The following is a 20,093-nucleotide window of genomic DNA, read 5'->3' as shown; positions in this document are numbered from 1 at the left end:
CGGTGCTGATGAGAGAGGATTTGAGTCGCTACCACGCCCCGCCCACAGTGAGAGAGCAGGGCTGACAGTGATGCAAGGCATGCCTCTGAGAAGCCTGCAGCCTATCCAGACCGACCGGACCAGTTTGGACTCTACTCCCCATTTACAACTCTCCATATGTTCTCCGCCGCCGAGATGCAGCTCAGCTTTGATTTGAGGGCAATTTAGTAAACACCCAGGAGCTGCTTCTGTTTTGCTTTTATTTTACATTTCTTTTAATATTTTGCAACCCCAAACTCCAAATGCTTCGCCTGCCAGTCTCGCTTTGCATGTGGCTATATCCGGTGGTTCCAGTTTGCGTGCAGGTGCTTTAGGAGAAAAGGTTGCACAGGGGCTTTTTTTTTTTTTTAATCAGGCTATAATTTTTGTTTTTAAACTCCTCTTTATCTCTTTGGAAGCTAAACCACAAATTTTATTTTCACAATGGCCGATGCGAACGGTGAATGCAATATCAAGGTGTTATGTCGATTTCGTCCACTGAACCAGTCCGAAATTATCCGCGGAGATAAGTTCATCCCAATATTTCAAGGAGAAGACACTGTCATCCTCGGGGTAAGTTTTTTTCCCCCACCTTCCTTTCATTCTGCCACATCTCCGTGCACTTGATGAACGCTAGGGGTTACACTTATCATCTTACTCACACATCTGATAGGCAAGCGGCCAGACTGAAGACTGGAAGCTTAGAGGCTTCTGACAGGGATCAAACTAAGTATAGCCTCTGTCAATAATATCGATACTGCGATTAGCCTGCAGCATTAACCAAGTGTGTGATGCTGCTGTTAGTGGGAAACAAGGCTTTCCAAAATCTGTCATTAGCCTAAGCCCAAGATCAAAATGATGAAGAGCCATTCCCCAGCATCACCTTTCTTCAGGATTACTAAACTCCACAAAGCAGAGCGCTTTGCCAGCCTTGTGATTAAAACCATTTTCAGAAATGCCTCTAAATCTTGACCCCACCTTTGTAATCCAAAGCAAGTTCATTATTTGCTCCTTCTCCTGTATTGATCTGCTGACATTTGGTGTGTTTCCCCTCTCAGAAAAATTATGCAGTACTGATTGATTTCCTTGTTTATGCTTCTTGTAGTCAGCTGTTAAGAGCACTGTTGAATGATCAGGTGGTGCAACCCTAATGAGAGCCTTAATTATGATCTGGGGTTGATTCTGTTCAGTGAATGGATTTTGTTTCAAGACAAACTTAATAGAAGCTGATGATTACTGTCATGGCTTTGGAGTAGCAATATAATGAACCAAAGCATAAAATATTTATTTGACTTATGGATTTGTATGTAAGGGTGTGTTTACTATTGCGACTGGGATCCCTCCACCACTGACAGCTTTGCACAATCGCTGGCATGCACGAGGAAAATTAGAGTCTTCTAAATGCGATTGGTCTTTTTGTGTAGAGCACATCTGGACCGAGGCTATCATGCACAAACATACACACACATAGATGCATAAATGCACGCCTATAATTAAATATGGACACAGACATTCATTTTTCACTCCTAACACCCACATTCTAGTGGAGCACACTCTCCACCAGAATGCACACGTGAACAGACACACAGAGATGGAGAGAGTGAAATCCACACCCATTTGGCCTGAAGGTTGACTTTAAGTGCCAGAAAATCCCTGTCTGCCCACTCTGTTGCCACACACACACAAATATATATACACACGGATTAAAATGCAAGACATCTTTATTAGGGTTGACATCCTGGCACGTCTTTCTTGCGGGAATGTCTTTCTTTCTGGGTTGCAGCAGCAGGACATCTCGAGAAGAACGAATGCTTGTTATCACATAATTTTGATGCTGTTTGATGATGGCAGGTTGGCATTATAGCAGCTTGAAATCATATAATTCAAGCATCAGACTTGACAACTGTATTTAAATTAAGGCTGGGCGATACGGCTTAAAATCCATATCACGATATAATTTGAAGCACGTGCGGTAACGATATATATCACGATATATTCTTTTCTTCGGTATAACATATTTTCCACACTATAAGGCACACTTAAAAACCTTTAATTTTCTCAAAAATCGAGAGTGTGCCTTATGTATGAATTCTGGTTGTGCTTACTGACCTCGAACCGATCTTGGCGTGCAGAAATCTGTTAAAAAATGTACAACTTTGGTAAGCCGCACTGCTTGATGGATTGTCAGAGCATTAGGCTGCTGTGGTGAGGAGCTTCGCGGAGTAATCTGGGTCCAAAACTCCATCGACTTCAGGTCCCAAAGTCAAACGAACACTGAGAGTTAAAAACGGTCTAAATTATTTCATCTTTAATAAAATCATCAGCGTTGCTGCTTTACCAGGTGCAACAATTAAGTTTAACATCCATGCATCCATGAAAACAGAGGCCTGGAGTTCGACACCTGTAACATACCATGTTCTGACAGAGAGATTTTTGAAACTAATTAAAACGTACAGCTCTGCTACCACATCCAACATAAATGAAGACAGAAAACTAAACAGCAGTGGCGTTTGCAGGGTTACTGAAGTTGGACTACCTGGTATATAATGTTGTGCTGATTGCTAGCGACACAGCTATGTTAGCATAACATTAGCACAGTAAAGCTGGAGGATGAACGCCAATTTTTTTTTCCACTCAATAAAAGTTAACGTGAGGGACTCTGGTGGTTAGGGACAAATGCAATCGTATAGCAGGATGCTATACACGGGGCAAACTTCAGTCAGGAGAACAACTGAGATTAGGGTTGCCAACCACCCCTTAAAAAACGGAATCGTCCCGTATTTAGAAACAAAAGTACACGTTCAGTATTGAGCTAATAAGGGACGCACTTTGTCCCGTAATACAGTGAGAATCAAAAGTAGTCTATAAATGTTAATGGAATTAACGCTTTGTTTGAAAACATAATTCCCAGCCCCTCTCCTGCTTTGTGACCAATGAGCTGACAGCACACTTATGACAATTCGAGTATGACAATTCAGATTACCGCTTATATCATTGGTCGAGGAAAGGTCGCTTGCTGAGAAAATACAGGAAGACAACAGATGACCACAACAAGAAGCATGGCCAACAGGGAAACAAACGCCGACACTGCGGTGCAAGTCTCGGACGACAGTACACCTAAAGCTGAGCAGACACTGTGCGATTTTTTCAGTCGCGTTATTCAGCTCCTGCTCAAACTGCACGATTGACTCGCAGGGGTTAGAAGTTGGTAGGTCACGATGCAGGTCTCACACTATACCGCCCGATGCTCTGATGCGACCTGAGTGCGCACACTGTGCCTCCATAACATGAAGGTTATAACAGAAATTCTGTCGCTCGCTCGCTCTCTCTGTCTTTCACTCACACAGACACACCACCACCATCAACTTTGCTAAATTGCTAATGAAAAACATTGATCAGGCAGCTGTGATTGAGCAACAGTGTAAATCCAACTATTTTCACGGTTGTTGTGGTCGTGATAATTTTGTGAGGCCACATCGAAAAGGCTCGGATGAGCTTTCCAAAGTTCTACAAGTTGTGCCTCCATCGCTTGTGTCCAGATCACACGCTGCACAGCCGTGCTGCTCCGTCTTTTTCACCGACGTTTACGTGTTTGCACGTGAGCAGTGTGAGCGGCTGTGGTGACACCCTCACGAGCGATTGATGATCGGGAGCTGCTCGAGTTGTTAATCGCTTCTCGTTACCCCACGTATACTACACGATGCACGATGAAGGCCAAAATCGGGCCGATCACCAAATCGGTCGCACGACTCAAAAATCGTCTCAAAATGGGCCAAAAATCGCACAGTGTAAGCCCAGCATTAGAGCAGCAATGTTTGTTCCCCTCAGAGAAAGAAAAAAAAAGGCTGCAAAAGTACAGGGAGGAATGGGAAAAGGAAAACACCTGGCTGGAAAAGTGCACGATAACACCTATAAAGCGCACTTCACTGTGTGCCGGCGCGCTTTTTCCATAGGCATGCTTCTAATGGTGGGCACATGAAGAACATGAGAGGCGTGAAAGCTCGGGGAACCCTTAACCAATTTTTTGTCCACCAGGCCACGGCAGAAGCAGATATGGTATGTAAACATTGGGGTTAATATGGGCATGTGCAGTGAATATCAGCGCTATGTGGCCAGAAGTGTGATAATATAATTTATTTTGTGTAATAAACAACTGCAAGGATAGATGATTACAACAAATAGATGACTAATATGTAAAAGTAATACATAGATTAATAATGATGATGAGTTAAGATGTGTAATCATGGGAACAAGCGGGTTTACAAACAGGAGCAGCTGATTAGCATTAGAAAAGCTGAAATAATACCTCAACTGAAGCCAATTGTACTAAATGCACTATATAATAATAATAATAATAATAATAATAATAATAATAATGGATACTTTATTGATCCCCATGGGGAAATTACTTGTTTTTCTCTGCATTTGACCCATTCACTCAGTGAAGCAGTGGGCAGCCCACTAAGCAGGCGCCCGGGGAATGTGCACAGTTACAAGAATATTTTTCGTTCTATTGCTTTCTATTAATTTATATAATTTTACGTTAAGCAGGACAGAGTTCTTTTAAAGAAAGATTTACTTATATTCTCAAAAGCTAAGCATGACAGGCTTCTGTTTAAGAAAGAGACCTGTTTTATTCTGTTAATGTTGTCATTTTGAGCTAAAAATAAATGGCTAAATGATCATTTGTTTCCCATATGGTCATATCACAAAGAATATGCATCTGCTTAAATCAAATTCAAGTCAAATGGTTAAAAAATATTTTCACACACAAAAACAAGAGCTACCACACTGGGAAGGGTGAAGACAACTGGGTTGCCCGGCCCTGGCCACGAGGTGTCCCTTATTTATTTTTCAGGGAGTTGGCAACCCTAACTGAGATTATTCATCCACAATACGAGGTTAGTTATTAATATACTGCAACAACATGGGAATAGAGCAGCTGCGAGAGAATTCAACATTAATGTATCAATGTTACGGAAGTGGAGGAAGCGCAGTTTTTGGATTTCCCCATATTTCAAAAGTGCTTCATGTCTTTGCTGTGACTGTCGCCCGGCATAATTTGCAGATGATAATGGTTGTAGCCGCTGCAATGCTTTCGACCAAAACAGGCGCAGCTTGATGACATCATCAACATACGCTATCGCGATAGAGCGGTATAGTCAAAATCTCTATCGTTGGCCAAATTTATATCGTTTCTATCGTATATCGTCTATATCGCCCACCCCTAATTTAAATGTGTTTGGGTTGGGTTGGAAGACAGCAGAATAATAAACACATAATTCAGATGTTCATTCAGATGATGAAGAAATGTGAAAGGCCATGTTTTGGTTTTAAAATTCACAAAATGTGTTAAATGACTGTATGTCTTTTGAAATGAAAGGGCAGTACTTTAGCTCCATTTAGGCTACTTAATATTGAAAAGAAGCAACGCATGCTTCTTATTAGCATATAGATGGCAAAGGTTGAAAAAAAGGTTTGAGGAAATGAGGTAACATCATGTTGCCCACTTAAGTTGAACTGTACTCCGTCACTATGGTGAGAGCCTGCTGTTGTTCCAGTATTTGTGGCAGAACAGTGCAGTTTTCTGCCTATATTTCCTCTCATTTCATGCACCAACCGCCCCTCAATTGCAGTCAGTACACCATGTGTGAAGTTTTCATCTTTGTGAATGTAATGCATGAATGTAAGTGGCTTTTGGTGCATAAATGCTTTCAGTGTGTGCGCTGTCCCTCTAGTATCTCAGAAGAAGCTGTTAAAAAAAGTACATGTCTCCTGTGAGTTGAAATGCCCCGGCCGTCAGATTGCATCAGGATTTAAAATATCAGGACGACAGGAAAGCAGACCTGCTGCGAGAACCCTGTAGTGACAGCTAAGCACCCACATTTTGTCGGCTGATAAAAACAATTCGCATCTGGGCAGTGGTGATGACCCTTCATTTGTCTGTTCGAGGATGACTCCTTCCCACAACTTGTTAACTGACAGAGGCAATGATTTAGGCTGTAGAGTGATGGTTTGACTGCACCTGGATGGCAGACAAGGGGGGACCCGGAGAGATTTAAAAACTGAAGGAGATGGCCTGTCGGTACACTGTGAATTGATATAGTAGGGAACATCTCTGGCACTTTCAAACAGTTTGTGTTGGTGAAGTGCAGAAAAAACTTCTGTGCAAAGGAACAAACAACGAAAGACTCAAGGATCAAATTTGATATCGGTTTTAATGATGAGAACTTTGACACGTTCACATCAGTGTGCACAGTGCACACTGATGAAGCAGTAAGAAATGAAAAAAGAAGTTTTCATCGATTCATTTGAACCGAAGCAGGACTCTGTAGCTTATGAACTGTTCACTTCAAGCAAGAAAAAAGTGTTTTTGTTTCTCATCAAACATCAGCTTATCTTTCATAAATGATGTTTGGCTTCTGCTGTTAAAGTTGTTGAAACCACTGGCTGTGTGACAGTAATAATTATTCTATGCTAATTGTGTCTGCGTGCAGCTAGGTGTTGGGCAAGATGCCTTTCACCTTGAGAACTCGGGGCTTTAATTGAACCTTGTGTTTGATGGCTTCCCTGCTGTTATAGAAGATATAGGCCCATCCGTTTGACATCAGAAGCGAGGAATCGGTGTAATTTATCTGAAGTGTGGTGCAGCAGCAGAACAGGAGTGCAGTGTGTTTCTTTGATTGTGTTGTTTGTCTCACTAACACAGGCAGAGAGAGTTTAAAAGCTGAAAGAGTGCAGAGCAAAGTGGCTAAATAAAACCTAAAACTAGCAGAAGAACAATGCGATCATTTATCACAGATCATACATCAAAACTCCAGTCAGCCTTCTTATCAGTTCCTCAAAGCACTTTCAGACATTATCATCATCAGGCTAATTTTGATAACAACGGCAGTATGGCACATTATCTTCTCTGTGTGACCCCAAAATGAATGTGTTTATTATTCATAGTCTTTCATTGTCTTTTTTTTCACCGTCAGATTTGCAGCCACCTGTGGAGCTAAGCATCACTCTGAGGCTGGGTGACAGTAATAATCACTCTGGCTGTACTGCCCCAACGAATGGTCTTTGTGTTTGCTCCACAGTGGAGTGACACAGCTGTCTCGAGTATTTCACTGCCTGCAATAATGCAGCATCAGAAAGGCCAGATTGTCCCTCCTAATCTTCTGTTAGTCAAAAAAAACTGTGACGGTGAATCACGCTTTCGGGTCTATGAATAAATAAATGATGGTTGCAGCCTCGGGGGCGAAAAGACATGGAATTTTTTCTTTCTTGCTGTCCAGTAGTAACAGGCATACTAAAATTGTATCATATTCATAGCAGGAGCAGCGTGTGATAAGAAGTTCTGAATTAAGATGCTTATGAAAAATGTTAGAACTATTATAAGCATGCCACATTTGTCAAATTACTGTAATTATTACTGTAATTATTGTTATTGTAATGTAACGGTGAAGCTTTAAGATCATTTATAGGTTATGAAAGTGATCTCAGTAAGTCACATGATTGGGTCTCACAATAGTTTCACCTGAAACCTCTGCTGATAACGACCCACACCCTTTTTCACACCTTGGCTCATGTGATTAGCGCATGAGCCAAGGGGGGCATTAAAAATATGGTTTGGCAAACCAAAAACACAATTTCCAGTTTTATTATGCTGTAGTCACATATAGGTAACTTGGAAAATGCGATTAAAGTTGATATCACTGAAAATAGGTACATATGAAAACCAAGAAAGATTTTCAAATCCACAATAATCTGTTTAATTAATTGATTGATTGATTGACTGGAAGTCCCAACCATTGCTTTAAAGATTCTCAGCAGCTCAAGATTCACTCTCCCAGAATGGAGTTAACTTTAAGAGCAAACCTGTGTAGGAAAGACAAATAAGTATTAGATTGTGTAAGAGTGTAAACTGCTGCCTGTCTCTATCTCTCTGATCTGTCCAGCTTTTCTGCAACCCTATTACATTGTTACCAACACAGGACAGTGTTGCCAGTGGGGGCCATCACCATCTTGGTTTTTGGAGATATAAGTGAATATATTTGGAGAGGGTAGAGTGACTGGAGAACGGTAAATCAACTGATTCTTATATAGCGCTTTTCTACTCTAGTGCTTTATACAACACAAGCACTCTCTTCTATGCTTTGTAAGTGCATTCTGCATAACATGTACACACATGGATGGATGGATGCATTGGAGAGCATCTTGGGGTTTTTATGTTGCCCTTTTAGTTCTTTTTAGTGATAAAATTGTTTTAAAATCACCACTATCCAAGAATTCACCAGAGTAGATCATTTTTTGGATGGGCATCTGTTGCAGACAGATTTTTTCACATTTATTTTTTGTGGAGCCAGCACCCAGTGATACTCAGTTGAATTGGATCTCAAGGAGCTTCTGCTTTGGCTTCACTTTTTTATACCCAGCGGCTGTGTTCATCTTCTAGAGTCTGCGGGATAAGCACTATCACTTTCATTCCCTTTGTCCAGAAACGAAAATATTTTCCATTTTGTTTGCTTTCCTTGTGATTATTTTTAGCCGAACGCTGAGTTTAACTTGAGGGGGTAAGAGAGGATGAAAGAACGTATCAACAAAGATTATTAGGTCCTTTCCCATTTCTAAGTATTACAACGAAGCCAGAGGAAAAGCCTCCACCATGGATCTACCCTTCAGTGTCTCACAAACTAGAGGTCATTGTGTTTCCATACCTGTGGGCCTGTTTTATCACGGTCCGTTGCTTTCCAAAATTAGAGTTACATTTTAATGAGCCGGCCTCGCAGTGCAGGTCCACACTGATTTAGATTGAACCAAAGTACAGCAAATAACAAGAAACATTTCAAACACTCATTATATCAAGTTTCGAAGTTTCGTAGCACCACGCTGACCTCCATGTCATCATTACATGGAGCAGAGTGACCTTTGCTTTTTTTGTTGACCGTAACAGATGAATGAAAAGCAATGTGGCTCTCTGCCCCCGTGTTAGTAAAACCAAGTAATATGTGTGGACTAAACAACTATTGATTTTCTATTTTTTGCACAGCATTTATATATCCCATGGATTATTCTTCCATGGCTGCTGTTCCCTTAAGTGTTTTACAAGACTTCTATAGAAATTGCAGTGGCTGCTGTATTCATAACAGTGAGCAACACCTTGTTTACATTTTTGGGAAGAATAGCGGATTAGAGGTCTTATAACAGTCTTAGAGAGCTCACAGAGAGCGCGTACCCTGCACTTCAGCTCTCAGATGTCATGTGGGCACATGAGGTAGCTTTTACTTTTTCTGCTACTAATAAATTAAGGTCAAATGGTGTGCTGCTGCAGAGAATAGATGTAACATGGTTAAAAACTAGCTGATTATTAACCAGCAGCTTCTTAGTTGGTGGGATGGCTGTGATTCTGATTTCTGATGGGCTCTTTTTCTTTAATCTCATCTGTGAGCCGATCCTCCCGCCTTCTCCTGTCCTTTTCTTCATTAGGCGCCAAGGTAGAAAAGATGCAGGGGAAACAGCTGCTGTTGAAACAAACTGTTGACAGAGCATGTCGGGCGCCGTGTAAAGTCATCTACCTGTCTTGTACCTGTTATTTATAGCTCCAGCAGAACCATTTCTTCTCAAGGATATTTTTTCGCATTACCGTTAACTGTCTGGAAACCAAGCAGAATCACAAGTGGTGATCTAAGGTGTGCTCTTCCTTCGCTCGCACACTTTGGCACTCTAATTCTATCAGCGCAGAGCTCACACCCTTTCCAATTAGCAGTGTGATGGGACTGCTGTGCGGGGTCAAGATCTGGACTCTTTTCTCCATGTTGGATATCGGTGCGAAAGCAGCCACCTCTTGGGATTAGACCTCGTCTGCTTCTTCCCTCTCTCGTTCTTTCTGTCATTCTCTTTCACAATAAATGCTTCACAGTATTTTTCTCTGTCTGGCTGGATTTCATGGTGTAATGATTCCGCTGCTCATTTCCTCATGACTCAGCAGCAGTTTAAAGAAGAGGGAAAAAAGCTCAGCTCATCTGTCATCTCATTCATTTTGGCAGAGGCTTCTAGCAGGTTTTAATAGCGTCAAGAGGGGAAGCTCCCGTCAGTCAGGAGCCAAAATATTAAGGGATCTGTTGACTTTGGCGGAGTTTACGTCCCTTTATCCCTCCTAGAAATGTGAGGAGGTACAAAATGATAAAAGGGCTCATTGAGATCTATTTTGCTTTCCTCAATAAAGAAATCAATATTTAAATCATCACCGTATTAAAGCTAACTTGTGCAATTTTATAATGTCAAGGATCAAAACTATCTACCCCATACCAATAAAGACTCTCAGCACGCCTTAATACTAACATCACACTGACATCAATTCAGTCAGCAGCCACACTGAACAGGATATTAACTCCAGTTCCTTCAGCTCGTCTTTATTTTTACTCAGTGTGCATGTGTGTCAGGGTTAGATAAGCTCTTCCAGTTCGTCAACACTTTCCTCATGATTCCTCTGCCTTTGTGACACAAGTGGGTTGTGACTACCAAGCTTTTAGCTCTGGGGAGTGTTAATGGAGCGTCCTCTTCTCATTAGCCACGGCCATGCCCAGGATGCTGCCCAGGCCGCGTGTCTGCCCTCAGTGTATGCGAGCAGTACCTCGTAAACCAGCTGCACATGCTCGTGCACGTGTCGGGACATGCTAGCACCCCTGGTGTTTTGTTGTCTTGGGAATAGGAAAGCAAGGAAATCCCAAGGAGAGAAAAGGAATATCCCAGCCATCCAATGCCCAACACTTTGTTTCCTTTGGTTAAACACGGCACAGTTAATCGAACTGACATTTAAGAATGCTGACATGTACTCCAGCATTTTTTTTTATTATTTCCCAGGAGAGCCATGCTTTAAAGCACATTTTCCTTTTCTGTGGATAATCTAATTTATCCCGATTTTAGTACTTAATTTAAACTACATCACATAAAAGAGACTTGGAAAATCTTGGCAAACATAAATATCAGGCTTATTTTAATCTTTGAATGGCCAAGGATTGGCCCCAGCTCAGACTTTAAAAAGCATTTCTCTCCAGGCTAAAGCAGCACGATGCGATTTTTGTTTTGGCTTCCAGCAGGTACGTCGATAATCATATCAAACTTTTTTATTTATTTTGGTTTGCTCTTTTACCTTACCTCTTTTGTCTCCTGGAGTTTCTCATTAATTCCATTTTATGCAAAATCTTAATAAAGTCGCTTTTTTTCTTCCTGGAGGCCTTTATTATCCAAATTACCTCGCTGCATGTTGCTGTCATTAGTTGTGGCAGAATTACAGTGAAAATCACCATAACCATGTTGTTTTTACAGGAAATTTAAATCATTGCTCAGTCCTAGTTTGATTCAGTCTAATTGCTTGCAGCAGAAGCTGATTGAAATGTGTGCTACTTTTCTGAATCTTCTTCGTGGTCTAATTTTTTATTCGTTCTCGGCCACATTAATGGGCCTTATACCAGTGGTGTGGTGCAGAGCTGTGGCTGGTTGGTGGGGTACTGTGAGTGTCTTCCTTTGAAACGTGCTGTATGGAGGATCAGTCACAGTGTCGAGGCTCACATTTAATCTAGACTGTGGCCCTGTACCACACAAACCCTCTATTTTAATTTGGCCTAGAGTTGTAAGCTGGAGCATTACTTCTTGGCTAAAATCAACCAGTAAAGTTGGCTCGAAGGTTTGTGTACTAATTGAATTAGTCGTAGAGAAGGACCAATGGCTCAGTTGAAAGATTGCTTTCTATAAACCACTTTTTGGGTGACATATTTTTCACCTTTCAAAACGTTTCATATATTCCTTTTAAAAAACGTGATAAACTGATGCGCTGTCTGCTCCCGTAGTGTTAGAAGGTGCTGCGTGAATTACTTTACACATTTTAAGTTATATTGGCACTTTGGCACAGGGCGTTTTAAGGTAAAGTTGCTGCCTGAAAAGAAAAACACACACATTTCTTCAGCATTAAATGCTAAATGTGTTTGGCTTTTTCCCCAGTGTGCTGAAGTGCTGTAGACAGAGACAAAGCTGCTGTCACGAGTAATCCTGTATCCTGTGTGAATTAATTTTGATTGCATTAACTTGTACGCAGGTAGAGCTGAAAGGAAGAGACTGCTGGCTGAAAAGGAGATAACAAGTGTGAGGCCGCAAGACCTTAGATATGCCTTTTGACATCAAATATTCCCTTTGAGAGGGAGGACAGCTATTAGCTGGGCGCTCACGCTGTCTCGGGCTGTGACTGAAAATCTTTGCTTCAGGCTGACGCGGCTGATCTCGCTTCGTGTCAGACAACTCAGTTCTTCCTCAAGGCTCATTTCTGTTTTCTAGGATTTTTATAATTCTACAACATCAATAAATGGAAAATGTGTGAAGGCAGGGGGGCCAATCAAATGTGACATTGCAGGCAAGCGCTGGAGCAGTCAGTGTCACATAGACGATGAGGCATCTTTGTCATCTCTGCCAAGTGTTTCCTTTCTTCTCCTTGCTCCTTACCCCCTCTCCTTCTGAAACCTTTTCTCCTTTGTCTCTCTGCACTGTTTGCAGTATCTGAACAAAATTTAATTTTCTGTGTGCTTTGCACTTACAGAATGCTGAGGGCTCTCCTCAGTGTGTGCTTGAGCTTTTTTTATGCTCAATAAAGAGAATACGGTTGAATTATTTGAAGTTTCTGGAATCATAAAGGCAACATGATGCACAGCAAAAACAAATAAAGCCTCTCATGAAACAACATAATTAAGTGTTATCAGGTGGGACGTTTGTGTTTTCTAAACAACACAAAAAGGGATTCAAGAACTTTGTCAACATTTAATTGACAAAATTGTTTTCTAGAGGCTTTTGTTTTTTATTGCATGCTCTTCATCAGTAGAACTGCTAATGATAATTTACCCTTTTCACTTTAAGCGTAATAGCCTGATATTTGGTGAAACATGCTTGTTTGCCTTCTTGCAAAGGGTGAGATGACAAGAGAAATGCCATGCTAATGTCCTTATGATGTTCTATATTAATCTTAGCTTAGATTAGCCATGAACACCACAGACAAGGCACAAATAAGCACATTATGAAAAAGACATTTGAAGTGTTTCTCAAAGCTCGGTCATATAATTTCCTATTTGTAGATCCTATTTACACCAATAAACCGGGAATATTGTGTGTAGTACCTTCTCACACAGTACATGGGGCATTAGAAACTCTAATATGGTTGTGACACATCATGTTCAGGCCGGGTGCAATGAACCAGCCACGCTGCTGCATAGACTGAATTATTAGGCGGCCAACTAGCTTGAGAGCATGAACAAATATTTGAGTTAATCTATGTCATCAAGTGACGTGAAGCTAAAACCAGCTAAATCAGGGTTAGAAATATGAGGCGTTTCTTGGAAAATCTGCCCCACGTGTTAGAAATCAGAGTCCCTGCTTCCTTCCAGGCCATGTGAGGAATTACTGTTTAGGTAAATGCTATTCCCACTTTCACTCACTTGTTAAAATTTTGAATAAATTAGCTTTCAACATAAACTGCAAGTCATATCAAAAATTATGATATAGTAAGTCCATAAGCGCATTAGGAGGAATGTTTAGTAAGGTTATAAATCACGTAAGAAGTAGGGTACTTTTTCCACAGACTCATAAAAGACTTATAACCACTGGTGCTGCCTCCTGCTGGTCATTTAAAAGCACTTTTTAATGTGCTTTCACTTTGACTTGACTATTCAGACCTGGAGGGTGGATGCATCTGTTATGTGTGTGTTATCTCTACAATCAAGTGTGTACCAAGCAGAAGAAGGCTCGGCTGTGGTGAGTGTTTCAAGTGTGTGACTTTCCCGGAATATGAAGAACAGGATGAAATATTTGCTTTTGGCATTTTATTGCCTTTATCAATCTATCATTTCTGCTCATTTCTTTTCTGGCTGTCGTTGAAGTTCATCCGTCATGGCTTGCATTATAACAATCAATTAGTCTGTCTCCATTTCCTCATTTTGAAGTCACTCCAAGTCTTTCAATTTCTAACTTCGCTTTTTGTCCACTGGGAAGCTGCTGCTCCCGTTTTCTGGTCTGAGTCCCGGCGAACAAAGCCCAGTCTTTCCTTCCCATCTCCACTCCTCTGTCTCCCGTTTCCTTCATTCATCTTGATAAATTATGCAGAGTATCTCACTTTGATTCAGGAATAATTGCTCCACTTCTATCCGTGGATCTTTTATAAGCAACTTGATGTAGGAAAATAACTGATTAGAAGTATGTTAACAAAGTAATGTTGGGTGGTAAACCTCAGTTCCCCGAGCTAGCGATTAAGTGAAATTGCTACAAAAATGGCTCTGATGAGTACAAGATAGCTGAAAAAACAAAAAAATGAAGAAGAAGAAGAATACAACGCCACCACTGCATCTCTGCATCCAGACTTCACTACTGTACATGTGAACCTCACAGCCACTTTGCCCTCGAGGCACTATGCCAGTCGACTCTGCGAGTTGTCAGCCCAGTGAATTAGGGAAAACAGCAGTGATAGATAATATTGTGTGACTGGAGCTTTTGCAGTTGTGAGGGGTTTTCTGTTGTCGAGAAAAACGCTAATGATGCTGTTATCTGGGGCTTGAAGCCTGATTAGCCTGAAGAATGGTGCAGACATTGGCAGCTTGAGCTGCTACTCTCTCCTGTCATTTTCACTGAGCCTGTTTTCGCATTTCTGTGGGGAGAGAGAGGAGGGTTGATGAATTTGTGGGCAAGACTGATGCAAAGACTGACAGAGACCAAGATAAACTCTCACTTTGATTAGTGGAAATAGGACTTCCTTTGCCTCTGCCTCCTCTCTGCCCCCAGTCAAGCCTACACAGGAAGACCAAACATCTACAAACGAGCCAAAAAATGATCTCAATGTGTTGGAGAAGGAGAAACACATACACGGCCCAATTTTCCCATCATCTCCTCCAGCTCTTTCTGTCAAATTTTTACTAATGTCTCTCCTGGTTAGTGGAAGGGAAATGCACCCTGTGTTGGAAAGCATTATTCCCTCATTGCAAATGTTGGCAGTCACTAAATATTCAGCACAAGCAGAAGGTGTTATTTCCAGAATTAGCCTTTTCTTGCAGAAAGGTTGCTGTTTCTTTGAAATGCTCCTCACCAGAAACATAAAGGTCAAGTGACAGACCTCCATAAAGCAGTTTCCCATCAAATGACCTTGTGTGACCAAGCAAGTAATGCGTGTTGTCTGCCAGGAGCAAAGGTGGATGTAGCGTTGGGTAATTACGGAGCTGAAAAACCTCTCAGGGAAGAAGTGGATGTTAGGCACGATGCAGTGAAGCGTGTTACTTTCTCACGGTGAAGCGCTCTGTGCAGACTTTCTCATAGCAGCTGCTATTGTTGGTTTTGTAGCCGTGACTGAGTTGCTGTAACCTCGGCTGTGATTTCTCCTTAAAACGAAGCCCTGCAGAGTTTACTGTAATCAAAGTATTAGCTGTGGGCGGTTATCTTTTCAACTCTGTCGTTTTTAGCCTTTTTAACATGTGGCAAAGGGATTTGGTGCATTACTACTGTCTGTTGTCAGTAATTGAATAGCTGCAAAATTTAAACCACCTATCTAATATTGTGCTCATCCTCCAAGTGCTGCCAGATCAGCTCTTTATTGGCTGCTTGGGAGTTGAGGAATAAAAACTTTAAACACAACTCCAAACATATTAGAAGTTTCAAGGTTAACTTGGTAATTTTGCCACTACTCCCTTGTCTTTAGACCCTCTGCAGGTTTTATGTGGATATACGTAGGACCGTGCATGAATAGATTCCCTTTCAGTTAGGTTTGCTTGACTATGATACAATTCAGTGTCGTAGTTTTGTAGACAAATACGTGGGCCAAAAAGTTAAACATGTGTAAAAAGCATCTTTGACTCCGCTTTTCCTTTTCAAATCCTGGAAAAATGATTACATCACCATTTTTGTTCATTCAGCTTTATGATCTGGAAACTGTAAATGATTTAATTGAAATAGTTTGAAGTACGTTTTACAAAGCCAGAGTGTTCAGCTGTTTAGCGAATAGAGTCTGAGTCATATCTGTGATTTGTTTATCTGATATAAAATTTATAAAGAAAATATAAAGTTGAATGAACATCCTCAGTGTTGTTTTTCTGCTTTCTTTACTTGCTGCTTCATAATTTTGTGCATCTGCCAGATGGCTCTGGTTATGGTATAGTACGGATTTATCTGTGAAAACATCTGCTGTAGAAGAAGGGTTTGACAGTTCTATTGGTTTATCAGCATCGGGAGCCAGTTTCAGGTTGCCATTTAAAGCTGCTTTAGGGGGATGCTCATTTACATGGAAATTCCATGTTTTTCTTTTGGCTGGAACATATTGTTCTTCATCTTGTTGTTTGCACAAGGAGTTAGGAAAAGAGACTGACATATGCATGAGAATCAAAAACCATGTATGATATATATTTGAATGAATTCAAATTGAATCACGGATATGGATTCTTGGTCTGAAATGTGAGGCCAGTGTGGAAGTGCCTTTCTGACCAGTACGCAGCTACTTCTCATGTTGCAAAAAAAAATTAGATTGTGCAGAAATCTAGCAGAATTTATTATTTGTACATGCATTTACCTAGTGAGATGCATGTATTGTCACTGCCAATAGTTTTAAGCCTTTTTCCAACACAGCACAATTTTGATTTTATAAATTGTGGTCTAAATTATGCTAAAATAAGCACTAAAGCAGAGTTTGGCTAATTTTTGACTGGCAGGTTGCTTTTGTGTGAGCGAGTGGCGCCCTCGGTTCCTTAGTCAGATGCATCAGCTCACTTGTCATATCTGGTTTTAGAAAACAAGATGGCTTTAAATGCTCAAAACAGTCCATAAACTGATGGTTGATGGCAACACGGTTGCTATGTTTCTTTCTTTTTTTACATAAATATGATTGTGTGATCCCTGCCAAGCCCTCAGGTTGCTCTACAGGGTCCTAAACTCTGCCCTCCTCACATAATAATCTAAATTTGTCACTGACTGCTGCAGCCCTGTGTTTCTCATTTCTTTGTCTTTTTAATGTATATTCTTTCATTTCCTCTTGTTCTTGTTGTCTGTTCTGCACCTCCTGGGTTTGTCGTTTTCTATTTTGATTGTATTTCTCTCTCTGTCTTTTTTGCTGATTATATAGCTTGATTTTACTACTTTATTTTCTGCTCTCTGATTATTGTCTCCTTGCACAGCTCGGTCTTGTAATTAATTGTCCATTCTTTGCCCGCTGGGGAAAAGTCTCACAGTTTCTGTTTTTTATTGCGGTTTTTGAACCTTTCTGTAACTCTCTCTTTGTCTGCGTCTTGGTGTTCCTCTCTCTCTCTCACTCTCGCAGCCCACTGCCTCTTTGTTTCCTGGCAGACAGCAGCAGATTGTAGGCTGGATAGGCCATGTGGGTGTTTAGCATGGCACACAGAGCTGAGGGCCATAGACAATGTCTGCATGTACAAATTTAATTGGATATATTATTTGCACGCATGCACATGCACACAAACACACACACTCACATATGCACACACTATGCTTCCCACGCTTGCATTTTTAACAGCGTCCACTCACGAAATTGAAAAGACATATGTTAGACTCTGCACTGACGCAAACAAGCAGATGTAACAATACCTAACTGGACCAACAGGCCTGACAGAAAGATGGACGTGTAGATAGAAAGCTTACAGAATGTCTTGTATGCCGGTGCTATTATCACATTCATGCAGCACAGGAGCAGATTAGTGTTTTAGTGGAGACAGCATAACAAATGATGGGCAAAGGGCTGTTTTTTACCCAGCTTACATAACAGATTCATTTTATTCATCCCGATGAAGACCACATCATGACTCCTCTCCCTTCCCCTGTGCCTCCCTCCATAGTATTTAGCATGTGTGTAGTATATTATAAATGGCTCATTCGGAAGAGAGTCGGGGTTAATCAGTTCTGACGTGGAGCTTGTTTGTACCTGCAGCTGTGATTACAGCACAACAGCTCAGCTTATTGAGAAGTAGAATAGAAATAAAAAATTGAAGCTTGTATTTTGCCAAAGTGTTCCTGCAGTCTGTCACTAATAAAAGATAAAAGTGTAAAGTGGGAGGTCATTGCTGAAACACTCTGTTATTGTTACTCTGCAGTAATTCAGCGTGATTTTCACTGACCGTTGTTGGGGAGTGGCACAAATTGTATTTTTTTCTCCTCTAGTGCGACAACTTTAAAAAAATATATAGATTGAACAGAGTTCAATCTCTTGGCAGGTTGAAATAATACGTTTTATATAACCTCTATAAATTGTGTCAATATACTAGATTGGCCTAAGGGTTTTTGCTTATGGTGTTTATTTTTTGATTTATTTATAATTTTCTTTTTATTGAAGTGGATTATTTTAATGCACGCCGCAGTGCCAGCTTCATGTCACACCATAGCAACACTGAAAAGGATCACAAGCTGTTGTATAAAAAAACACCCTACACATTTTCATTGTGATAAACCCATCCATCCATCCAGCCACCCATCCGCAGCAGCAGAAGGCTAAGGAGAGTATTCCAGACGTCCCGATGACCTTATAACCACAGCTCCTGCAAGCAGTGTGGGTCTTGACCATGACTCATTTGTCCCCAGCCTCTCCCAGGATGCAAAAGAAATAATGCTGGACATGGGAGTTTAAGACCTTTCGTTCACAGGCTTCTGCCAGATGTTCACTTTTTGTTTGGCTTTGCTGTCCGTGAGCCTTCTCTTCACCATCTGGTCCAACTTACAACTAGGTGGTGGTCACTTAATACCTCCACTCCTTTCTTCATCTGAGTGTCCAAGACAAAAAAGTAAATCACTGTTTTTCGACCTAAGCAAATACACGTAAGAGCCACCTTATATGCAAACATGGTGTTTGTAAAGGCCAGCCCATGCCTAGCATAGAAGTCCAATAATGAACCAACACTCTGCTTTAGATCACTATGCAGTTCCTTTCCAAGAAAATGGAAAAACGCCACAATGATGATGCACAGCCGGGGGCTTGTAAGTGTCCCCACACCAGCATGGGCCAGTCTTGAAAAGGAGAGACCTGCTTTTCTCCAGAATCCTGGAGAAAAGCACAGGCCTGGTAGTGATTGTGCTAAACCGTGTAAATAAAACTGAAATGCAAAACTACTGCACTGTCTAGTTGTTTGTCAAGGCAAAGATTCAGATTCTGTCTTTAAATGTCTTTTTAAAAAAGTAAGTGGGAGAGAATCAGAGCAGAGGTAAAAACCACACAGCATCATCTACATTAGCTCCAGCTACCTTAGAAACATCCACTTTTTTCCAGCTTCCTTAATCAAAAGAATATTTCATTGTAAGCAAAATATCATAACTTATATGTCTTATAGACTACTTAATTAAGTTAACAAGCTTCAAGCATTTTTTCTTCTGTGGTGGTGCAGTTTAATCTAACATTTCATTATTCATCATCACTTCCCTTTAATTCTTTAGCGATCATTAAAAATGACATAAATTCGTCGACCTATCCTTTTTGCTTTATTTTTTTCTCTTTTCTTTCCACCGGCCAAAGCAGAATACATAAATAGATATGACAAATAAATAAAATTTCATCTTAATGGAACTTTAAAACCAAATAATAAATGTGCTCAAAAGCCCAAAAAGAAAAACCATAAATTGTGAGTCAGTGAGCCATGCATCTTTGACAGAACTTATCAGAATCAGAATCAGAATCAGAATCAGAAACTTTATTGTCATTGTCATGAGAACAACGAAATTAAGAATGGTCCCCGATCATTGCATCATCCCTAGCAATATCAAAATATAAATAAAACAATAAAATTCAATAAATAAAATAGATAGAATACTTAAAATACTAATAAGATATAACAGTAAAACATTCACATACATTCCCACACACATGCTTCAGACCGTGCATAGATTAACACAAGAGTGGCGTGATGGACATTTTTTTGTAGTATTCAGATGTGTTATTGCAGTTGGATAACAGCTGTGTTTGAGTCTATTAGTCCTTGCTCTGATTGCCCTGTACCGTCTGCCTGAGGGCAACAGTTCGAACAGGGAGTGGCCAGGATGTGAGGTGTCTTTTATGATGTTTTGGGCCTTTTTAAAAC

The 20,093-nt window shown here is 40.7% G+C and overlaps 1 protein-coding gene across 7 annotated transcripts in view; it reads left to right on the top strand.

Moving 5' to 3' along the window:
- Positions 1-71: 71 nt before the first annotated feature.
- kif5ab (kinesin family member 5A, b) overlaps positions 72-20,093 on the top strand; it is a 73,439-nt gene continuing 53,417 nt past the window's right edge. For all 7 annotated transcript variants that reach the window (XM_082533144.1, XM_082533142.1, XM_082533141.1 and 4 more), the window contains exon 1: positions 72-591. In XM_082533144.1, coding sequence (XP_082389270.1) covers positions 463-591 — 129 coding nt within the window. In that variant the 5' untranslated portion in view covers positions 72-462. The remainder of the gene's footprint in view (positions 592-20,093) is intronic.

Source organism: Aulonocara stuartgranti, assembly GCF_965226115.1.
Source record: "Aulonocara stuartgranti genome assembly, chromosome: 5".
Taxonomy (NCBI): domain Eukaryota; kingdom Metazoa; phylum Chordata; class Actinopteri; order Cichliformes; family Cichlidae; genus Aulonocara; species Aulonocara stuartgranti.
The sequence above is the reverse complement of the archived record's forward strand: the minus strand, read 5'-3'. Positions and strand labels throughout refer to the sequence as shown.